This window comes from Arachis ipaensis, chromosome B5 (genome assembly GCF_059453495.1).
Source record: "Arachis ipaensis isolate K30076 ecotype BB chromosome B5, ASM5945349v1, whole genome shotgun sequence".
NCBI classification, from domain to species: domain Eukaryota; kingdom Viridiplantae; phylum Streptophyta; class Magnoliopsida; order Fabales; family Fabaceae; genus Arachis; species Arachis ipaensis.
The window spans coordinates 5595861-5614743 of record NC_142440.1 but is presented as its reverse complement, the minus strand read 5'-3'; the positions used below and the strand labels follow the sequence as shown (position 1 = coordinate 5614743).

The 18883-nt window shown below is 35.8% G+C and overlaps 2 protein-coding genes across 3 annotated transcripts; both read right to left on the bottom strand.

The window, feature by feature from the left end:
• Nucleotides 1–48: 48 nt before the first annotated feature.
• On the bottom strand, nt 49–2396 carry LOC107642628 (2-deoxyglucose-6-phosphatase). 2 transcript variants are annotated; one of them, XM_088487818.1, is made up of 5 exons: nt 2137–2396; nt 1360–1474; nt 929–1080; nt 582–843; nt 49–463 (listed from the first exon to the last, which is right to left on the bottom strand). In XM_088487818.1, the coding sequence occupies exons 1-5, from the start codon at nt 2307–2309 to the stop codon at nt 287–289; spliced, it is 879 nt and encodes a 292-aa protein (XP_088343944.1). In that variant the 5' UTR covers nt 2310–2396; the 3' UTR covers nt 49–286. The 2 variants fall into 2 exon arrangements, with proteins under 2 accessions (XP_088343944.1, XP_088343945.1); XM_088487819.1 differs by lacking the exon at nt 2137–2396 and adding an exon at nt 1767–1913.
• Nucleotides 2397–3253: 857 nt separating this feature from the next.
• LOC107641649 (2-deoxyglucose-6-phosphatase) lies at nt 3254–5697 on the bottom strand. Its single transcript, XM_016345130.3, has 5 exons — nt 5474–5697; nt 4541–4655; nt 4209–4360; nt 3863–4124; nt 3254–3763 (listed from the first exon to the last, which is right to left on the bottom strand). Exons 1-5 carry the CDS (start codon nt 5491–5493, stop codon nt 3581–3583), a joined length of 732 nt encoding a protein of 243 aa, XP_016200616.1. The 5' UTR covers nt 5494–5697; the 3' UTR covers nt 3254–3580.
• Nucleotides 5698–18883: the final 13186 nt, after the last annotated feature.

Genomic DNA, 18883 nt, shown 5'->3' with positions numbered 1-18883 from the left:
AGATGATTGTTGAAGAGATTATGAAAATCGTAACTATAGTCTATCTAATTACTTAAGAGAATTGTAAATTATTCATAAGATACTTCATGAATTTGTATTTGCAAATATGGGTTCACCAGCATATTCATGGCCAATGATAGTACACAATGCTACCAGAATATAACCTTAATAAGTGTTTGCTTTCTCCTTAAAAGCAACATTGGTTATGGACTATGTATTATTGTAAATTTGTAATATCGCCCCTTGAACAGAATTCAAATGTGCTACTTGCACAAGTAATTCATACTCAACGAGCACCAGCCTTGTCAAGTTCATCCAAAGCTGCCCACAGTTTTGGATCATCATAATCCTTAATCAGAAAGGTAGGCTTTGCTTCCATCAGTAAATGCTCGGCATTCCGGTTGGTTATACCTATAACAGGCATCCCAGCAGCCACTCCAGCTTTGATCCCTGAGACAGAATCCTATGACAACAAAGTAGAATGAAAATCAAATGCAGAAGCAGAATTATTGATACCACAATCCAATAACATTTAGGTAAAGAACAGTTTAAAAATCATTATGGCATAGAAGAATGCAGACCTCAAATATAAATGTGTGATCCTTTGATGCTTTGAGAGCTTCAAGACCTTTAAGGTAGGGATCTGGATGAGGCTTGCCATGTTCACATTCGCTACCGATAATGACAGCATCAAAGAAATCTGAGAGGCCAAGCTTTGAGATCATGAGCTCTGCATTCGGTCTTGGAGCATTGGTCACTGCAGCGCGCTTCAAGCTACGATCTTCAACCCATTTAATCACTTTATCAAGGCCATTTAAAGGCTTTAGTTGATCTTTTGCCAATCTGTATAATCCATCAAGGGAATAAATAATCATTTTAAGCTTTGAAAAACTACAAGGGGAAAAGAAAGAAAGAAAGTAAGATTTACTTCCGGAACATGGCTTCCTTATCTTCTACGAACTTCAAACCCCGTTCCCGGTCGTCAGGAAAGAGAAACAAGGCAGCATCCTCGTCGTGTGTGCCAGAAATATTCTCACTATAGAATTCCTCTGTTATAGGAGTACCTCCATTGTAACCAATCTGACAACCACCAAAGTTTCTGTCAGATTTTATAATAGCTATTGATCATGTGTTTTTTCAGGGTGACTCGAAATATGCTAAATGGAACATTCAGTTGAAACCCAATGTTCTCTCCATTTAATAAATATTTTTGCCTAGAATGTTCTACTAATCTTGATTTTTGTATGGAGACGAAATTGAGAGATAAAAAAAAACACAAATCAAATATTCAAAGATTGAAAATTTCTACCCCAATTTTCACTCCATACCAAACTCACCCAGCAAAAACAAACACACTACCTCTTGGAGCATTTCGCGGAAAGCATAGTAATGGAGTAGATCAGAGTCACAGAGAGTTCCATCTACATCAAAGAGCACTGCCTCAAGGGGAGCTAGTCTAGCAAGAGAACCCTTGCTGCCACAAAAATGAAGGAAATAACTACATGACAAAGTGTGATAAACCATAAAATTGGGTTGAATCTACATATGCCTACATTCATAAAGTTTCTATGATAAAATTTGTCATGTCCCAAACTGCCATTATTCTCTGCATCTTAGCAGTTAAACAAGTTTAAAGCAAGTATAAAATTAAAGGATACTTAACTAAATACTAATAATCAAAGCATGAAGCAGAACCTGCTTCACTGCAGATGACAAAACCAGCTAGATCTTCAAGAAGCAATTCAATGGCTTAGGAGAAACCTTACCTTTCGACGCAGGTATGAGAAGAAGTCGTCATGGTTCACAGAATGGCGAAAGAAAAGTTTGGCTAGTGTTGTGTGGAATACTGAGAAAGTGTTGCATAAGAAGCGGAAAGGGCACGTTTTAAGTGGTGCAACACATTTTTGGGTCCATAATGGACCCACTCTTTAATTTACCAAACTCTCCTTGTACGACAAAAGCCATACAACCTCATTCACAGGAACATGATTGGACCCCAGAAAGAAAACAAAGTAGTAATTTTGACACACACCCAGAATTTATAACCAGGAAAATAGTTCAAAAAACATGGTTATATGAGATATGGAGGCAAATGAAATAGAAAATCATACTGTGGGAGGATGATGAATTTGTTACCTGCAGCAAAGGTGACCTGAACGAGAATTGGGTCTTGGGCAGTTGGTTCTGTTGATCGATAAAACAAATGGAATGGAAGAGGATGATGAATAGTAAAGGTTACTCGGAGAATCAGTTTGAACGCAAGGCGGTAAGAGGAGCCGGAGATGGAGAGTGCAAGCGGCACCAGCCATGTGACGTGGCAGAGGTGGAGCACCGAAGCTGGAAGGGGGAAACTGTTAGGGACAGATGTGTAATTTGAAATGAATTTGATTTTGAGTTCATTTAAGAGTTTAATTTTGATGTGTGATCAATTGTATTTTTTTCTATAATTATTACGATTTTTATTATTAGGTTAAGGAATAATCCGTCGCGTCTGCCACTGGCCAATGAGTTGCTGCATGCACAAGGCGGAGTTCGAACTCCCAACACTTGCTTAAGCAGACGAGTAAACTGACCACTCGACCAACCCAAGTTGGTTATGAATAATTGAATATGACGGAGAGAATAATTAACTGGGAGAAGTGATGCTCTGCACTTCCTTCTTTAAATTACAAAAATATATTTTACCTATAGAAATAACCTATACATTGTATAATAAATAACTATTACCATATGAGAACACTGAATATATCATCATCATATTAAAAAGGAGGAAAGAAACAAGGTTTATAGTTATTCATATCCTCTTACAGTCTTACCCGCTAGAATTTTCCTCATTTCTCTTTCCAATGGGATCTTTAAAACAGTAATGTTGAACAAGAAAAAAAAGATTTAGATCCAATTTATTTACACTAATTTTATCTAAAATGTAAACCCTGCGATAATATGTGGTCATTTACTCATTTTCTTGATATGGATGTATGTTTCTCTGTTTAAGGAAAACTGATATATTCCAGAGACTGATTCAAACATACAGTATAGGCATTAGGCAATAAGTGCCCCCATTAAAATTTTGGACTTAGTTAAGAAGCAGAAGAATTTATATATATTTTGTCCATGTTACTTTATTATGTTTGTCTTCACACTAGACAAAATATACCAACTTCTAAATTCTGTTTGATCAAAAACCAAGGCAAAAAGCAGGCAGAAAACGGTAAAAAGATTGTGAGAAATCTAAACTATATTTTGAGAAATCTAGGAGAATTTGTTTGTTTGTATTGTATGCAATCTTGGGCTATCCCACTTATTCGTGGCCAATGAAATTACAAAATATAAATAGAAGACAAGTGTTTGCTCTCTGTTCCAAAGCAAGAATGAGAAACTAGTACTATAATATTGGACTGTCATCTTTTAAAGTGAGTATGATTATAAACTGAAAAAATGAGAGATTGATTGTTTTTGGATCAATAACTTCCAGCCATGCAACATTGCCCTCTAAACAAAATTATAGAGGTAATCATGTGAGCTTATTAGATCAAACCAGCTACTTGAATTTACCAATATATTCTTTCAGTTGTACTCTTCATACTTTTTTAGTACCAGCCTTGTCAAGTTCTTCCAAAGCTTCCCACAATTTTGGGTCTGCATAATCCTTAATCAGAAAGGCAGGCTTTGCTTCCATCAGTAGATGCTCCGGGTTTCGAGTAGCTAAACCTACAACAGGCATCCCAGCTGCCACTCCAGCTTTGATCCCAGAAACAGAATCCTATGATAACAAAACAGAATTTGTGTCATTATCATTTAGATTCAATAACAGCAATAAAGTCTTCTCCCAATTAGTTAAGGGCAAAAAAACATTGCAGACCTCAAATACAAATGAGTGATCCTTTGATGCTTTCAGAGCTTCAAGACCTTTCAAGTAGGGGTCTGGATGAGGCTTGGCATGTTCACATTCTCCACCAATAATGACAGCATGAAAAAAGTCTGAGAGACCAAGCAATGAGATCATGAGTTCTGCATTAGCTCTTGGAGCATTGGTCACTGCCGCTCTTTTCAGCCCACGACTTTCAATCCATTCCCTCACTTTATCAAGGCCATTCAATGGCTTTACTTGCTCTTTTGCCAATCTGTACAGTCCATCAAGTGAATTATATTATGAATTTTAAAACAAACAACAATGAGAAGGAAACTTAGATTAGCAGAGTATATACTTCCGGAACATGTCTTCCTTGTCATCTACAAACTTTAAGCCTCGTTCAAGATCACCAGGAAAGAGAGCCAAGGCAATATCATCATTGTGCTTGCCGGCAACAGTCTCAATGAAAAATTCCTCTGTTATAGGAACACCTCCATTGAAACCAATCTGAAAACCACAATAGTTTCTGTTGGTTTTTCTAAAATTTGTGATTTGTTTTGTCAAGGTGTATGTATAATTTATAATATGATGATGATAAAAGTAATATTCAATTAGAAAACTATACAGTCTCTATGTTCTAAGTATTTTTCTCCCCTAAATATTTTCTATCAAGAAATCAAATGCTACCTCTTTGAGCATTTCACGGAATGCGTAGTAGTGGAGTGGATCAGAGTCACAGAGAGTTCCATCTATATCAAAGAGCACTGCCTCAAGTGGAGCTAGTTGGGTGAGAGAATTCTTGCTGCCACAGAATAAGACAGACAAGTGTGGCAAGATAAGTTTATAGTCTATATTAACTATTAAGATTTTTAGCATATACTTTGACATTTCTATATGCATGCCATCCCCTAAAAATTAACAAGAAGATAGCATTGTCACACTTTATGAAAAAGATTGCTACATAAAAAACTGTTGACAGATCCTTCATCATAAATGGCAAAGAATAGTTATTCATTGCAGATTCCTTAAATTGGCAACATCTTCAATAATATAGGAGATTCATCAACTTGGGATTTATGAAAAAACATAAATCAAATCTCCTTGCTTCATCCTTGTGGCTCAAAATTAATTTTATCAGCAAAAAAAATGAACTTGGTAATCAATTCCAAAACACAAAACAAAGCTAAATAGTAAATAATAATCAATTATGTGTGCACAACTTGAACCACATCCTCTCCCTTTTGTTCTATATGAACTTGATCTCAGCTACAAATAAACAGAGCAGTGGCAGCAATTCACAATTTATCATTTTTATTTTATTTTATTTATTGATTTGCATGCAAGGAGAACAATTTCTCATTAATGAAAATATAGAGTGATTTAATCAATAAATGAACACGAAAAGGGATTAACTTTCGACTTTCGTATAGAAACTCTACATTGAGGAAGCATAAACATGTAACATTAAAAAAAGGTGAAATCTTGAGCAACTTCAGAAGCAGAAGCGCACAAACAATAAAAGAATGAAGAGATTAACACAGATACCCGATTCCACGAATTGTGGAACAAATGAACTGATCAACAAGGTTGCAAATGAAACGTTGGAATGAAAAATGTTACCTTTCAGAGGAGACGGTCATGGTTGTAAGAATCAGAAAGGCAATAGAAAAGTTTGTTGGAAGTGAGAAAAAACGGGAACGGATCAATGAGAAGAAGAAGAAGAAGAAGAAGAAGAAGAAGAATGTTAATTGGAATCTGCCAAGAGAATCAAAATCGCATGGCAGAGATGCTCTACACTTATTTTATTTTATTTTTTATATTCATGCTCAAGCTTATATTTTCTCAATTTTTTAAATATATATTAAGAATTTGTTATATTCCACTAACTTAAATTGCTAATTGGTTTGCAAAATCAAGTGTAGCAAAAGAAGCCCCAAGTTTGATGCTCAATCATTTATTTATTGTTTTTTGGTGACTGCTCAATTATTTTATATTATTATTTGATTACATATTTTTGTTTAAAAAATTTTAAAATTTTAATATTTAGACTAGAAATAATTCAATTTGTGAAAAAAATTGGATAATATTAGATGTATTGATAGATCAGATGGGATCCAATTAGATAGCCAAAATTTTAATTTGGAACACCTCGATCCAATACGCATTAAAATCATCAGGTCCAATATTTATAGTTTTTGGGATTAGATTCGATATGATGCATATATTTGTATATCAAAGTAGATATCGAGTATATCTACAAAAATTAAAAAAAAAAAATTAAAAAACAATAATAATAAAATTCAAGAGAAAATTAACAAAAAATTAATAAATTTAATAAAAAATTAATAATATTTACACTATTTATATTTTTATTTATTTTTTATGGATTTACAAATCTACAAATATCTACATAAAATTTGTAATTCGATCCTATAAATGTACAGAATTAATGATGGACTTACAAATCGAAAATAAATATGATGTATTTACATATTAGATCCGATTTATGAACACTATTAGATAAGATATGAATCGATCTAATCTAAATTATAATAATTTGAATAAGATTAAATTAAAAAAATAAATTCAAATTTCTTCCATACAATTTTTTTTAATCAAAAATAGGAGACTCGAACCCGCAACTTCTTAATTGAGTATGGAGAGACTATATCATTTGAGCTATAACTCATTGGCTAAACTAATACAATTTAATTCAATTAATTATACCGATTTTATCCTATAATTAATCTAAACTATACTCATTTTAAATATTTTGTTCCGCAGAAAAGTAATTTATTTAATCCTCCGGAAGTAGAATTTCAATTCGCTACCACCTTTGTTAATTTTAGCAATTTTTCTCTACCTTTTTCAAAGCAGAAGGCTGTCCCATCAATCCATGTGTGGTCAACCTTTTTGTGAACCTTGTGGTCAATTATACACCTAGCTACCTCTTCTACACATCAAACTCAAGTTGCCCACTTTTTTTTTTTTAATTTACATAATATTTTTTTTTTATGTATATATTTACAAATTGTCGTGGAACAGTTGAAGTTCCTCCCTCTTTGTGGAGCCGAAGAAGAAAATAGAGTAAGTTTAATTTGATTCTGAAAAATTTTAGGTCAGGTGCTTTAAATTCTAACAAATTTTTATTCTTTAAGAATCTTTGAGAATTACTCTCATTAGTCATATTGGTCTTTGAATCAATTTTTTATATGTATGTACGTATCTTTGACAAATAAATTCCTAACAAATTTTATTATAAAAAAATAGGTCATGTTATGAGAATTATCTAAAATCAATATGATTTTGGCCTAAACATGAAATTCGAAAATTTTAAGCAAATTTAAATGAACTAAAATTGAAAAATACTTGTATTAAATAGAAAATTTATACATAATGAAGTGATAGCTTGAGCATCACTCCAAAACTGTTCCAACTATAATAGTGAGAAGTTACTTTCTCATGTTTAAAAAATTATTATTATCCCACCTTTTAAATAATGAGGGAGTTTATAGACATGTAGGTTAGTGTAGTTAAGAGGCATTTTTTGCTACAAAATTCACAGTCCGAATGAATCAGGTAACTTGGTAAAATAAATCTTTGGGACTCTTGTTGGATTTTGTAGAATTTGGCTTATTCATTTTGTTTTCGGCTTTGATTGTAGGTCAGAATATGAATAGGTCTTCAAAAAAATATTTAAAATAAAATTAATCTCTCTTTAAAATAATGCAAGAATCATTCTATTTGACAAAAATAATTTTTAAAGGTTTTTTTAGAATAAAAATTTATCATGTACCGAAATGTTCGATCATAAATTCTTTAAGAATTAATTCGAGTATTTATTCAAGAAAATAAGTTTATGACTTATGGGCCCAAAGTCCATTTCATTACTCTTCAAGGCTTCAAAACTAAAACTGAAATTAAAAATAAAATGAAAAATAGATGGGCAATGTTTCTGATGGGCTGAAAGGGGGAAGTTTTTAAAAAAGTGGTCTTGCTTTTGCAAAGATGGATTATATGATGACCTGAATAATAATAATAATAATAATAATAATAATAATAATAATAATAATAATAATAATAATAATAATAATAATAATAATAATAAAAAAGTCTAGAAATCCAATTGAGCGTTCAATCAACTTGAATTTTTTAAAGAGGAATGTTAGGGGCCAACAATTTTTGTGATTTGTAGCCATCAAATAGTCATCAATGATGGTTTTAATGATGTGAGATTTCATCCAATGGCTCATTTTTCTTTGCTGGTTACATGCTAGCCAAAATTTAACAAAGTTGCTGGCCCCTATACTTTTCCTTTTTTAAAATCATCCTATTTTTTTAAGGAAAAGTATGAGAAGCCAATATAATTGTTCTACAATGTGTACAATGAAGATAATTTTGTAATTAAAATCAAATAATAATTAAAGTAATTAATTATTATTTATTTCAAATTTTAAATTCGAATGAAATTAGGATTCTCCCTTTGTTGTTACTTTCTTCATCTAATCCTCCCTCTCCTGCTGACCTAGCAGAAACCCCCTCCCCCAATTTGACCAAGAAGCCACCAAAGAGAGCCCACCGCCGGCACTGGAGAACCAACCTCCATGAAATCTGCTGCAACCTGAGCAGTCAGCGCTACCCAACCGGTCTTCCCGCACGATTGGAGTGTTCCTTCAAGCTTGGTGTTCGCTGCTGCCATCGTCCCACGTGCCTCCCTCGTGCTACCGTCGAGCGTCAGTCGTCGACTAGGAGCTCCCCGTCGCCATCGCCTGGCCGCTGGACATCCGCACGCCCGTGTGGACCTGTGTTGCACGATACTAATCTCTGAACGCCGTGTCTTCTTTGCATTGTTTGTGGTCTGCCGTCAACGAATCTAACGCCATCGTTCCCTCCGCCTGATCGCGACGCTTTTCTTCGTCCCCCTCTTAGACTACAAAAGGTCAATATAAAGCTATCGTTCTACTCTATATTGTATGTTTGTTTGACACCTAGGTTTCAGATGTTCTTTGATTAGGTGTATTCTGATTTTGAAGTTTATGGTGGTGCAATGGGATTGAGTTCTTGCTGTTTATATATGGTGGGGCTCCATACCAGACTCAGGAGAGTAAGCTTAGGAGAGGCGTTGACATTGTTGTTGGCACTCCAGGTCGCGTGAAGGTATTGCCTTTATAATATTTGTTGGTTTCATATAATGGTTTTTCATTTTTGCAATATGATTCATACATATTGCCAATGTTGATAATTGAAGCTTCAGTCTATTTAATGGCTATTGTTGATTTTATATAGGATCATAAAGAGAGGGAAAATATTGATCTGAGCCAGCTAAAGTTCCATGTCCTTGATGAGGCTAATGAGATGCTCATAATGGGTTTTGTTGAAGATGTGGAACTAATTCTAAGTATTTGGTTTGGTTTTTGCCACTTTGGCCAAATTTCATTTTTTTAAATCTATAATTTATAAATTATTTGAGGCCACTGATGTTCCATGCCAGTGTTTGATTTTTTACTCTGTAGCTTCCTTTTTTTTTTAGTATAACAATGGTCCTTGATTTTTACAAGTAAGGTACAAGATGTTAGCAAAGTTTAGACACTTCTTTTCAGTGCTACTTTGCCAGACTAGGTTAAGCATGTATGTATTGATCCTATGTTTCAGTGCTACTTTGCTAGCCATTTCTTAGGTAAAAAACCTAGCAATGATACAAAAAAGGTGCAGCCAAAGAATTTAATACCAAACTAGCAGAATAGAGAGCCACCTCAAGAGAAGGTATTTGACATAACAATTGATCCAAGATGAAAGAGAGAACATGATCATGCTAATTAGTTACATTTTATTTTGTTGTTGTTTAGTTTAGGTGATTGTAACAATCTTTTTTGTCTTTGTTAACCTCGTTTGGCAAAAGTTAGAATATGTTGGACATAGGTGTGCTTGCGTTTATTTTTCATCTCGATGTATATATAGTTTCGATTCGTATTCATTTATTATCAAGGATAGATGAAGATGGTGGATTATGTTATAAAGATATAGTTTTCAGGTTTGTATGCAGTTGTTGCAAGAATCTATAATTGATTTATTTCAATGAATTATATATATATATATATATATATATATATGATCAGACATGATAGTTATTCTTTATCTTACAAGTAAGGTTAGTAAATTTGTTACAAATTACTTTATGCTATACTAACTAGTCATTCGGTACGTAGCGGATCATTTTAGATAGAATACATAGTTATCTTTATTTGAAATACATTGGATGTTCATTTTTGTACGTGATCGGATGTTCACTTTTGTTATGAACGTGGATGGTTATTCTTGGGTTCTTAGTTTTATTTGATGCTTGATGGTGATGCTGGATCTGATTATCATGGTTATCCAATTTGTTACAAGTTTCAGATTGTTATTTAACATGGTCTTTTGGTATGTAGCTGGTCGTTTTAGAAAATAATTACATTGTTATTTTTACACATTTATGTTGGATGTTCGTTTCTATATGATATTGGATGTTCACTTTCACAGTATTTGTGAATGGTTATTCTTTGTGTTATTCAACTCATACTACCTGTAGCATGCATTCCAAAGGAATCATTGGATATTGTGTCATGAACACTGATCATGTTGTCCAAAATCATAACAGATTCAAGTCAAATCTGAAAATACGAAAGAGATATCCCTGTTCTAAGACATAACAAACCGGGTGTTCGGTTCAGTATGTAACTGGATGGTTACTTTCATAAACAAAATAGATGGTCATTTTGACTCACTCGGAGGGTGTGTCATGCCTGAACAACTGTACACCAACAGATTCACAGAAGTTTAAAAGAAAAAAGGTATCCACTGGAAACAAGTCCTCCAAAAGTATCATAAATAAATCCCCAACACTCTAAGCGGTAAGTAATTTATATAACTTAAGGTAATTAAATTCACAATAGTTAAACCTTATTACGCTACTTCTTCCTCCCTTTGTTCTTCCTCCCATTTAGTAAATCTTCGGCATGTTGTATCAACGTCCTCGTGCTAGTTCCTCTGAAATCCAATGCAAGTTTCTATTTAGTTTGTAACCAACAAAGGAAGATTATAAGAACATGAGTAAAAAACCTTATAGTCATTACAGATGCTAATACAAAAAATAATCATAAGAACCATTAAGAGAAAGGACTTCCACAGCAAGAATTTAAGTGGTCTGAGAGACCGACTCCTCCAATTATAAACACAACAAACATAAAGGTAAATTAGATTCACACAAAGCAACAACATGGCACACTTAAACAGCAGGGTAATAAATATAACTCAACCATCCAAGTATTTATTGAAGTAACCATCCGTACCATGTCGATCTAGGAATGAATATCCAAGTTCGGAGTACGCTCTAGAGACCAAATGTTCTATAATTAAATAAACTTATTTAATACCAAATATAAGAAAATTAATCTCTTTATGTGATACGTTCATAATAAAAATTAAAGTAAGTCGTATGTGTGATAGTGAACATCTAGCTTGAACTTCTTCAAACTAAATAAAAATGGAACATCAATTACAACTTTTCAAAATCTAAGCATTAGTGTAGCAAGCAAGGAAAATAAAAAAAAAAACGGACCAAAAAACATAATAGTTAGAAAGGCTTTATATAGTGTTATGGTAGCTTCTAACTCTTCTTTCCAGAGTTGGAAAAAAAAGCCATACAGAACTCAGCAACTCAATAGTAAAAAGGAAAAAACCTTTTTTCCCTTCCCCAAAAAGAAAGCTATCATATACAAGAAAAATGAACCGGGTGAACCTTATTCAGTGAATGATTTACTATCACAGAGATTAGAGCAAAAATAATAATAAAAAAAAGGAGCATGCTTTTACTTTTTGAATGGAACAAGAAGAAGATTAAATTAGAAATATGTGCATGGTTTTCCAACAAAAAAAATGGAAGCTGAACTTGATGTATATGATAGTCTTTATTTCTTTAATTCATTAGATAATTCTAAATACATTCTGCAGACTCAAAATCTGACAGCTTAAGAAAATCAACTGAAGAATTAATTCAAATGCTGTGTTGCATATCTTAAGTTTTGAACAAGCGTAGGACAAGCCGCCAAGAAAAATTCTCTTACACGTTCCTTAAAAATTACGTCTTGAACTAGGAGAAGAGGATGCATATTAAACACAAGTGATTTTCTTTTCTTTCCCAAAACACCGTTCTTATGTCAGTCCAAGAAAAACTGATCATCACAGAAACCAATCACCACCATAATTGTTTCATCTAAATATCTCATTCCATTCATCATTTTCATCTTCATTATATTAAGGCCATGATACAAAATATGATCACAATTCATTATAAATAACATAAATCAATAAGCCCAGAAAATCAAACAAGTTTTTTTTTAATTAAAATAACCGATCAAAAGAAAAGCTAAAATAATAATAACAACAAAAGAGAGAGACCCTTACACCTAATCCAAAACTGGGCTAAATCACTAAATTATCCAACTTTACCAAATCAGCTTATATGAAAATAGCAAACAATTAAGCCAAGCAGTTGTTTCAATATCATGATCAAGTTTGAATCCTTCAAAGTTGAAAAAAAAAAAAAAACCCGGTTTGAGTTGCTACAACCACAACAACCATCAAGGTAAATTATTTTCATACAATGCAACAACATGGGAGCCACATAAAGCAGTTTTTACAGCTAGAAACAGCCATCCGAATAGATAATAAATTAGCCATCCATTTCAGTAAAAATCGGTACTTACTATCTCAGACCATAACCTGGTTTGAGCATCATACATACATTTGTTTACCTAACATAAGCAAACCACGAAAAAGGAAAAAAAAAACTATGCAACCATCAACTGATTCAAAGAAGCCTTCAAAATAGCATTCACGATCATCAAACTAGCATCCACGATCATCAAAATCAATCATGAAAATGTTCCTATAGTAACCATCTTTACTTAAGAGGAAAATCTTGTTCAAGCAAGCATAAAATCGACTATGAAAACCAACCATCTGATTACGTACTGAAGTAACCATCCAATTCAATAAGCAAAGGATCTATCATACAGACCAACCATCCAATACCCTACTAAAGTAACCATCCAATAAGGGTCACCAAACATTGACAATGGTCAACTAGTTTACGTCACATTACATGCAAAAGTCCACACGGGCAGAGAAAAAAATTTCCTGCTATCTAAACTAGAATACCGAAAATTTAAAACCATTCCCACTAAAGTTAAATCAATTGCAACAATCTCAACCAATTTCTCATCCCACATGCTCCAATATACTAAAACTGCACCTATTGCATTTTCACCATGTAGAATCAACCATCCCAGCAACATAATCTGTCTCTAGAACAAGATGCAACAGCAATAATGAATTACGGAATTAAGAAACTAACCCACTTACCATGGATGGTCGGCGACAGTCTGGTTATGATGTTCGTGCTGGTCCCGGTGAATGGTCCACGGCAGGCGGCGACACAAGGCGCGGATCCTCAGCTGCGAACAGTGGCACGGAGATGCTTCCAGCCACGGCACAAGCGCGAAGACTGGGCGATGCTAGGCGGGTCGGCGGTGACGAATGTGCAAGGTCGGGCAACAAGGCACCGGTCTGGTGGTTCAACGCCGACGGTGCGATGTGGATGCTGCCAGTGATGGTGTATGGCAGCGAACAAGGGTCGCCGACGCAGTTCTCGTCGGAGCTGATGCGGGTCGTGAGAAAGGCGGGTGCACGGAGGAGGGGTTGGTGACCAACAACAATGACGCGGCGAAGGGGGCTGGTGATCAGCGACAGTGACGTGTTTGAGGGTTAGGGTAATGGATGGTCAACAATGGTAAATTGGGGGTAATTTGATTTAACGATAGGAATTAGGGTAAATGGGATTCATTGTCATTTTTAATTTAATTTGAGCCATATAAACAGCCCATTATACATATTGTATAGATACCTCATTGTCTCCCTAGCGGGACTCTTTTTTTAATTCTAAAAATTAAGATTACACGCGCCCAGCGAAAAGACCAACCTGTAGAGCGACTTCTCCCACTAGCGACGCTACATAATCTCTTTGGTATTTATCATCGTCGCCCGCTATCACGTCTTCCCCCAATTGTTTTTTCCGCTGCGTCGTTTCTCTCCGCATCCAATCGTGTTCGCTCCAACACGAGCGGTTCTTTGTGCAGCACCTCTCCCCTGCCGTTGCGTCACCATTTAGTTTAGCATCCAATCCTGATCATCGCAGCGCGCACGGTACGGTTCTCCATGCCACGCCGCCAAACGCTCGATATTGATCGCAGCTAACTGCCAGACCTGCAAACTGAGCCTTTACAAGGCCCTAGAAAAGAAATATCTCCCAATGCAAAAAAAAAAACATCCAAATGAGTCGAAAAGAAACATCCACTGAAGTACAAAAGAAACATACAAATGAGTCTCAAAGAAACATTCGGTTCCATCTTAACCCATAAACATTTGAATGCCTCTCAAAAAACCATCCGATAATGGAAAAAAATATTGAAAACGGACGCAAGCAGCGTTATCTTGTCGTTGCAATTGGCAACGAAGGGTTTTTTCTGCACTTTTCACGGCAAATAAATCACATGGATGGGGACTAGGGCTGCAAGTGAGTCGAGCTAGGCTCACAACTCGACTCATTCACAAACGAGCTTATTTCTTAAGCTCAAGCTCGGCTCACCGAAAGCTCACGAGTTGGCTCGAGCTCACAAGCTGACTCAAATAATTGGAACATAATTTATAATGCTATATCAATAAATTATAAAATTTTTTATTTATGTCTTACATAAAAATTATATATAAAAAATAATATAAAATTTTAAATAATTAAATATATATATATAATCGAGCCAGCTCACGAGCTAACGAGCTGAACTTATCCAAACTCAAGCTTGACTCGTTTAATTTATGAGCTCAATTCCAAGCTCATGAGCTGACTTGACTCACTTCCAGCCCTAGTGAGGACTAGCTGAGGGCCAATCGAGGGCGTGGGTGGACACGGTGATGATGACGCTCTGGATCGGAGACTCCTTCATGGAGGCTGTGGACGTCGTCTTCGGGAGAGGGGGGGGGGACGTGGCTCCTTGCGGCGGTGGGAGAATGTCCGTCACCAGTTCAAGGGTGGGGTCGGGTTGCACAACACAGTAACGGAGTTCCAGAGCTCCTATCATGGGGTTGGAGTCGGGGTCGTCGTCTTCGGCAAGAGAAGACACGTCTCTTTACTACGATGGAGAGTGATCGACACCAGTGGGGGAGGGGGGGCAGCGGAACAACGTGATTGGAGTAGGAGAAGAAGGAGAAAGTGAACGGCATGAAGGAGAGTTGGAGAGGAAGGGTGAAGGGCATGAAGGAGAATTAGGTTTAGGTTGTAGGATGTTTTTTTTGTGTTATTGAATATTTTGTTACGATCCACATTGTAGTTGGTTTAAGTTTTTTGGTATTTTAGTTGATTACCTAACAAAATAATAATAATAATAATAATAATAATAATAATAATAATAATAATAATAATGACTAATTTAAATTAGTCGAATAATTAGTTTATTCATCTATTTAAATAAGTATTAAAAATTTAAATTTTATATTATGTTATGTATGAATAAAATGTGAGTTATCTGGATTAAAAAGTTACATGAGCTAGATATTTATAAGTGACTTGGAAATGAATAATTGTAGAAGAGAATATCTCATAATAAGTCATGGGACAATTATCATAGTAAAAAATAGTATTGTTTGAGTAATAAAAGGTTGTTGTTCTGCTCAGCTCGTGGAACTCTCTCGAGTGGGAAGTTATCTAAGTGCTCTTCAAGTCAGATTAGATTTCGACCATTTTTTTAAGACGGAATTCGATTCGGATAATATATATGGCCCTACTCTTTGTTGGTGGGTCCCCAACCAAGTGGGGCCCACAAGCTCTAAAAAAAATAATAAAGAAAGAAGAGTGGCTAACAAGCCACGGTAAGGAGAGAGAGAATGAGGTTTTTGAAGCCCTTCTTTTGAAACAAATGAAACAGTGAGAGGAGGTGTGGTTTTCGGCGTCGAAGAGAAGAAGGTTTTTGGGGGAAAAGGGCAAGCCAACCTTGATCACATTAAATTGGTAAACTTGCTCCATTTCTTATGAAATTTTAGTATGTTATTCCTGGTGTAGAGATGAACATTAGGATATAACTTGCTTGTTGTATTGTCTTCTCTTTTGCCTGATTTGAGATACCCACTTTGTGGAGGGTTTATGTTGATTCCATCAGTTTTGATAATGTATTTTGTTGATTGTTGAGATGCCCTAGTGTCACTAGGAAGACTGTTTGTGTACCCATTATTCTGATAGTGGAAGATTTTCTGGACTAGGTCCCGTGGATTTTTTGTCCCTCTTTTGAGGGTTTTCCCACGTTAAAATTCTGGTGTCTGATTATTTAATTTCTGCCATTATATTTGCTGCTTGGAGTATCTTTGGCATTGCCCATTTAATTGCACAGGTTGTGGGAAAATTATTTTTGGTGCTTCCGCTGTTAGACAGGTTCTTGTTTAAACCTGTGTTGAGTTTTTTTTCCCAACAATCTGGTATCTAGAGCTTTGGTTGTTTATCTCTGTGCTGATTAAATGGAGGAAAATACTCATGGACCGAATATGGTCAAATTGAATTCCCAAAATTATTCAATTTGGAAGACCCTCATGGAAGATATGTTGTATAGCAAGGACTTGTATGATCCTGTGGAAGGGGATAAATCCAAAGGTACCAAATCCGATGCTGAATGGAAGAAGCTGAATCGGAAGGCAGTTGCTTTGATTAGGCAATGGCTTGATCTTAGTGTGTATCCACATGTTGACACCGAAACGAATGCTGAGAAGATGTGGAAGAAATTGAAGGAGTTATATGAGAGGAAGAATGTGTAAAATAAAGCATTCTTGATTAGGAAGCTTGTCAATATGAAGTATGTTGAAGGTAAATCAATGCCGGAGCACTTGAGCATTTTTCAGGAGACGGTGAACCAACTGACAAGTAATGAAATCACTTTGAATGATGAGTTGCAAGCCTTGTTGTTGTTGAGCTCTTTGCCTGATAGTTGGGAAGTTCTGGTTGTGACACTGACTAACTCAGCTCCAAAAGGAAAGTTGACGTTAGCAATGGTTAAAGAGAGCATGTTGAATGAAGAAGCCAGAAGAAAAGAGCGAGGTTTGACTAATGCCTCCTCCCAGTCAGAAGCACTTGTTTCAGAGTCATGGGGGAGAAGTCAAAGTAGAAAATCTCACAGTTCTGACAGGTCAGAGAGTCGAAGCAAGTCAAGAGGAAAGTACAAGCCAAGAAAGGAGTTCATTTGTCACCATTGTGGCAAGCCGGGGCATATCAAGAGGTATTGTAGGTTCTTAAAAAGAGAACAATCAAGGGGAAGAAACGAAGACAAAGGTAAAGATAGTGATAAAGAAACTGCTGCTATTGTTTATGAAGATGTTCTTATCACATATGATGAAAATTATGTGAATCTTGTCTGTGATGATTCCACTTGGATTATGGACTCTGGTGCCTCATGTCATGTCACTCCGAGGCGTAAATTTTTCACTTCCTATACCGCTGGAAATTTTGGCAAGATCAAATTGGGAGATAAAGGAGTGTGTGATATCATTGGTATGGGTGATATATAGCTTGAAACTAACATGGGATGCAAGTTGCAGTTGAAGAATGTTAGGCATGCGCCAGATATGCGGTTCAATCTCATTTCAGTGAAGGCATTGGATCAAGAGGGGTATTGTACTTCCTTTGGTAGTGAAAAATGCAAGATTACCAAAGGAGCTCTCATTGTTGCTAGAGAAGACAATAGCCTCACTACTCTCTACCGGTTGCAAGCAAAGTTGTGCAAAGAAGATGTGAATGTAGCTGATGATTCCTCTTCTGATTTGTGGCACATACGTCTTGGTCACTTGAGCGAGAAAGGACTAAGCGTCTTGGCCAAGAAGCACTCACTTCCAGTGAAAGGTACAACTTTAAATACTTGCACTCATTGTTTTGTTGGAAAGCATGCTAGAGTATCATTTCATAATTCTGGACCTCATAGGAGATCACATGTTCTAGATTTAGTTCACACTGATGTTTGCACTATGGATGCTAAGACACTAGGTGGTGCATCATATTTTGTTACTTTTATTGATGATTATTCTCGAAAAGTGTGGGCTTTTGTTTTGAAATCTAAAGACCAGGTGCTCGGAATCTTCAAACACTTTTATGCAAGTGTTGAAAGAGAAACAGGAAGGAAATTGAAATGTGTTCGAGCAGATAATGGTGGTGAATATAGGGGTCCGTTTGAAGAGTATTGTAAAGGACATGGAATCAAGCTTGAGAAGACGATTCCTAAGACTCCTCAACATAATGGAGTTGCTGAGAGAATGAATCGCACTATCAATGATAGAGTCAGGTGTATGCTCTCTCATGCAAAGTTGCCTAAATCCTTTTGGGGTGAAGCGATGAGGACTGCAGTAGACTTGATCAACCTTTCTCCTTCTGTTCCACTTAATGGTGATGTTCCAGAGAAAGTTTGGAGAGGGAAAGATGTCTCCTATAGTCACTTGAGAGTGTTCGGCTGCAGGGCTTTTGTTCACATTCCAAGAGATGAAAGGTCTAAACTTGATGGAAAGTCAAAGCAGTGTATCTTCATGGGTTATGGTCATGAAGACTTTGGTTACAGATTATGGGATCCGGTGAGCAAGAAGATAATTAGAAGCCGAGATGTGATTTTTCTTGAAGACCAAACTATTGAAGATCTTGAGAAGACAGATAAGCCAACAGTAACTGTTAGACGCTCTGTTGATGATGAACCTGGTCCTTCCACTAGACCTCCTGTTGATGGGGGAGATGTACAAGTTGATAATGATGGTGATGATTTGCATGATGAACCTACACCTCAACCTGAGGTGCCAGATGTTGAAGTTCCACCTGAACCACCAGTTGAGCCTGAATTGAGAAGATCTACTAGAGAGCGTCATCCTTCTCAGAAATACTCTCCTCATGAGTATGTGATGAACACTGAGACTGGGGAG

Excerpts from the sequence above, each read along its gene's own strand:
- LOC107642628 (XM_088487818.1), bottom strand. The coding sequence starts at position 2,309 with ATGGCTGGTGCCGCTTGCACTCTCCATCTCCGGCTCCTCTTACCGCCT. Across the intron at positions 1,081-1,359 it reads TCCGCGAAATGCTCCAAGAG|ATTGGTTACAATGGAGGTAC; the intron begins GTAGTGTGTTTG and ends GGTGGTTGTCAG. Across the intron at positions 464-581 it reads ATCACACATTTATATTTGAG|GATTCTGTCTCAGGGATCAA; the intron begins GTCTGCATTCTT and ends TTGTTGTCATAG.
- LOC107641649 (XM_016345130.3), bottom strand. The coding sequence starts at position 5,493 with ATGACCGTCTCCTCTGAAAG. Across the intron at positions 4,656-5,473 it reads ATGACCGTCTCCTCTGAAAG|CAAGAATTCTCTCACCCAAC; the intron begins GTAACATTTTTC and ends ATTCTGTGGCAG. Across the intron at positions 4,361-4,540 it reads TCCGTGAAATGCTCAAAGAG|ATTGGTTTCAATGGAGGTGT; the intron begins GTAGCATTTGAT and ends TGTGGTTTTCAG.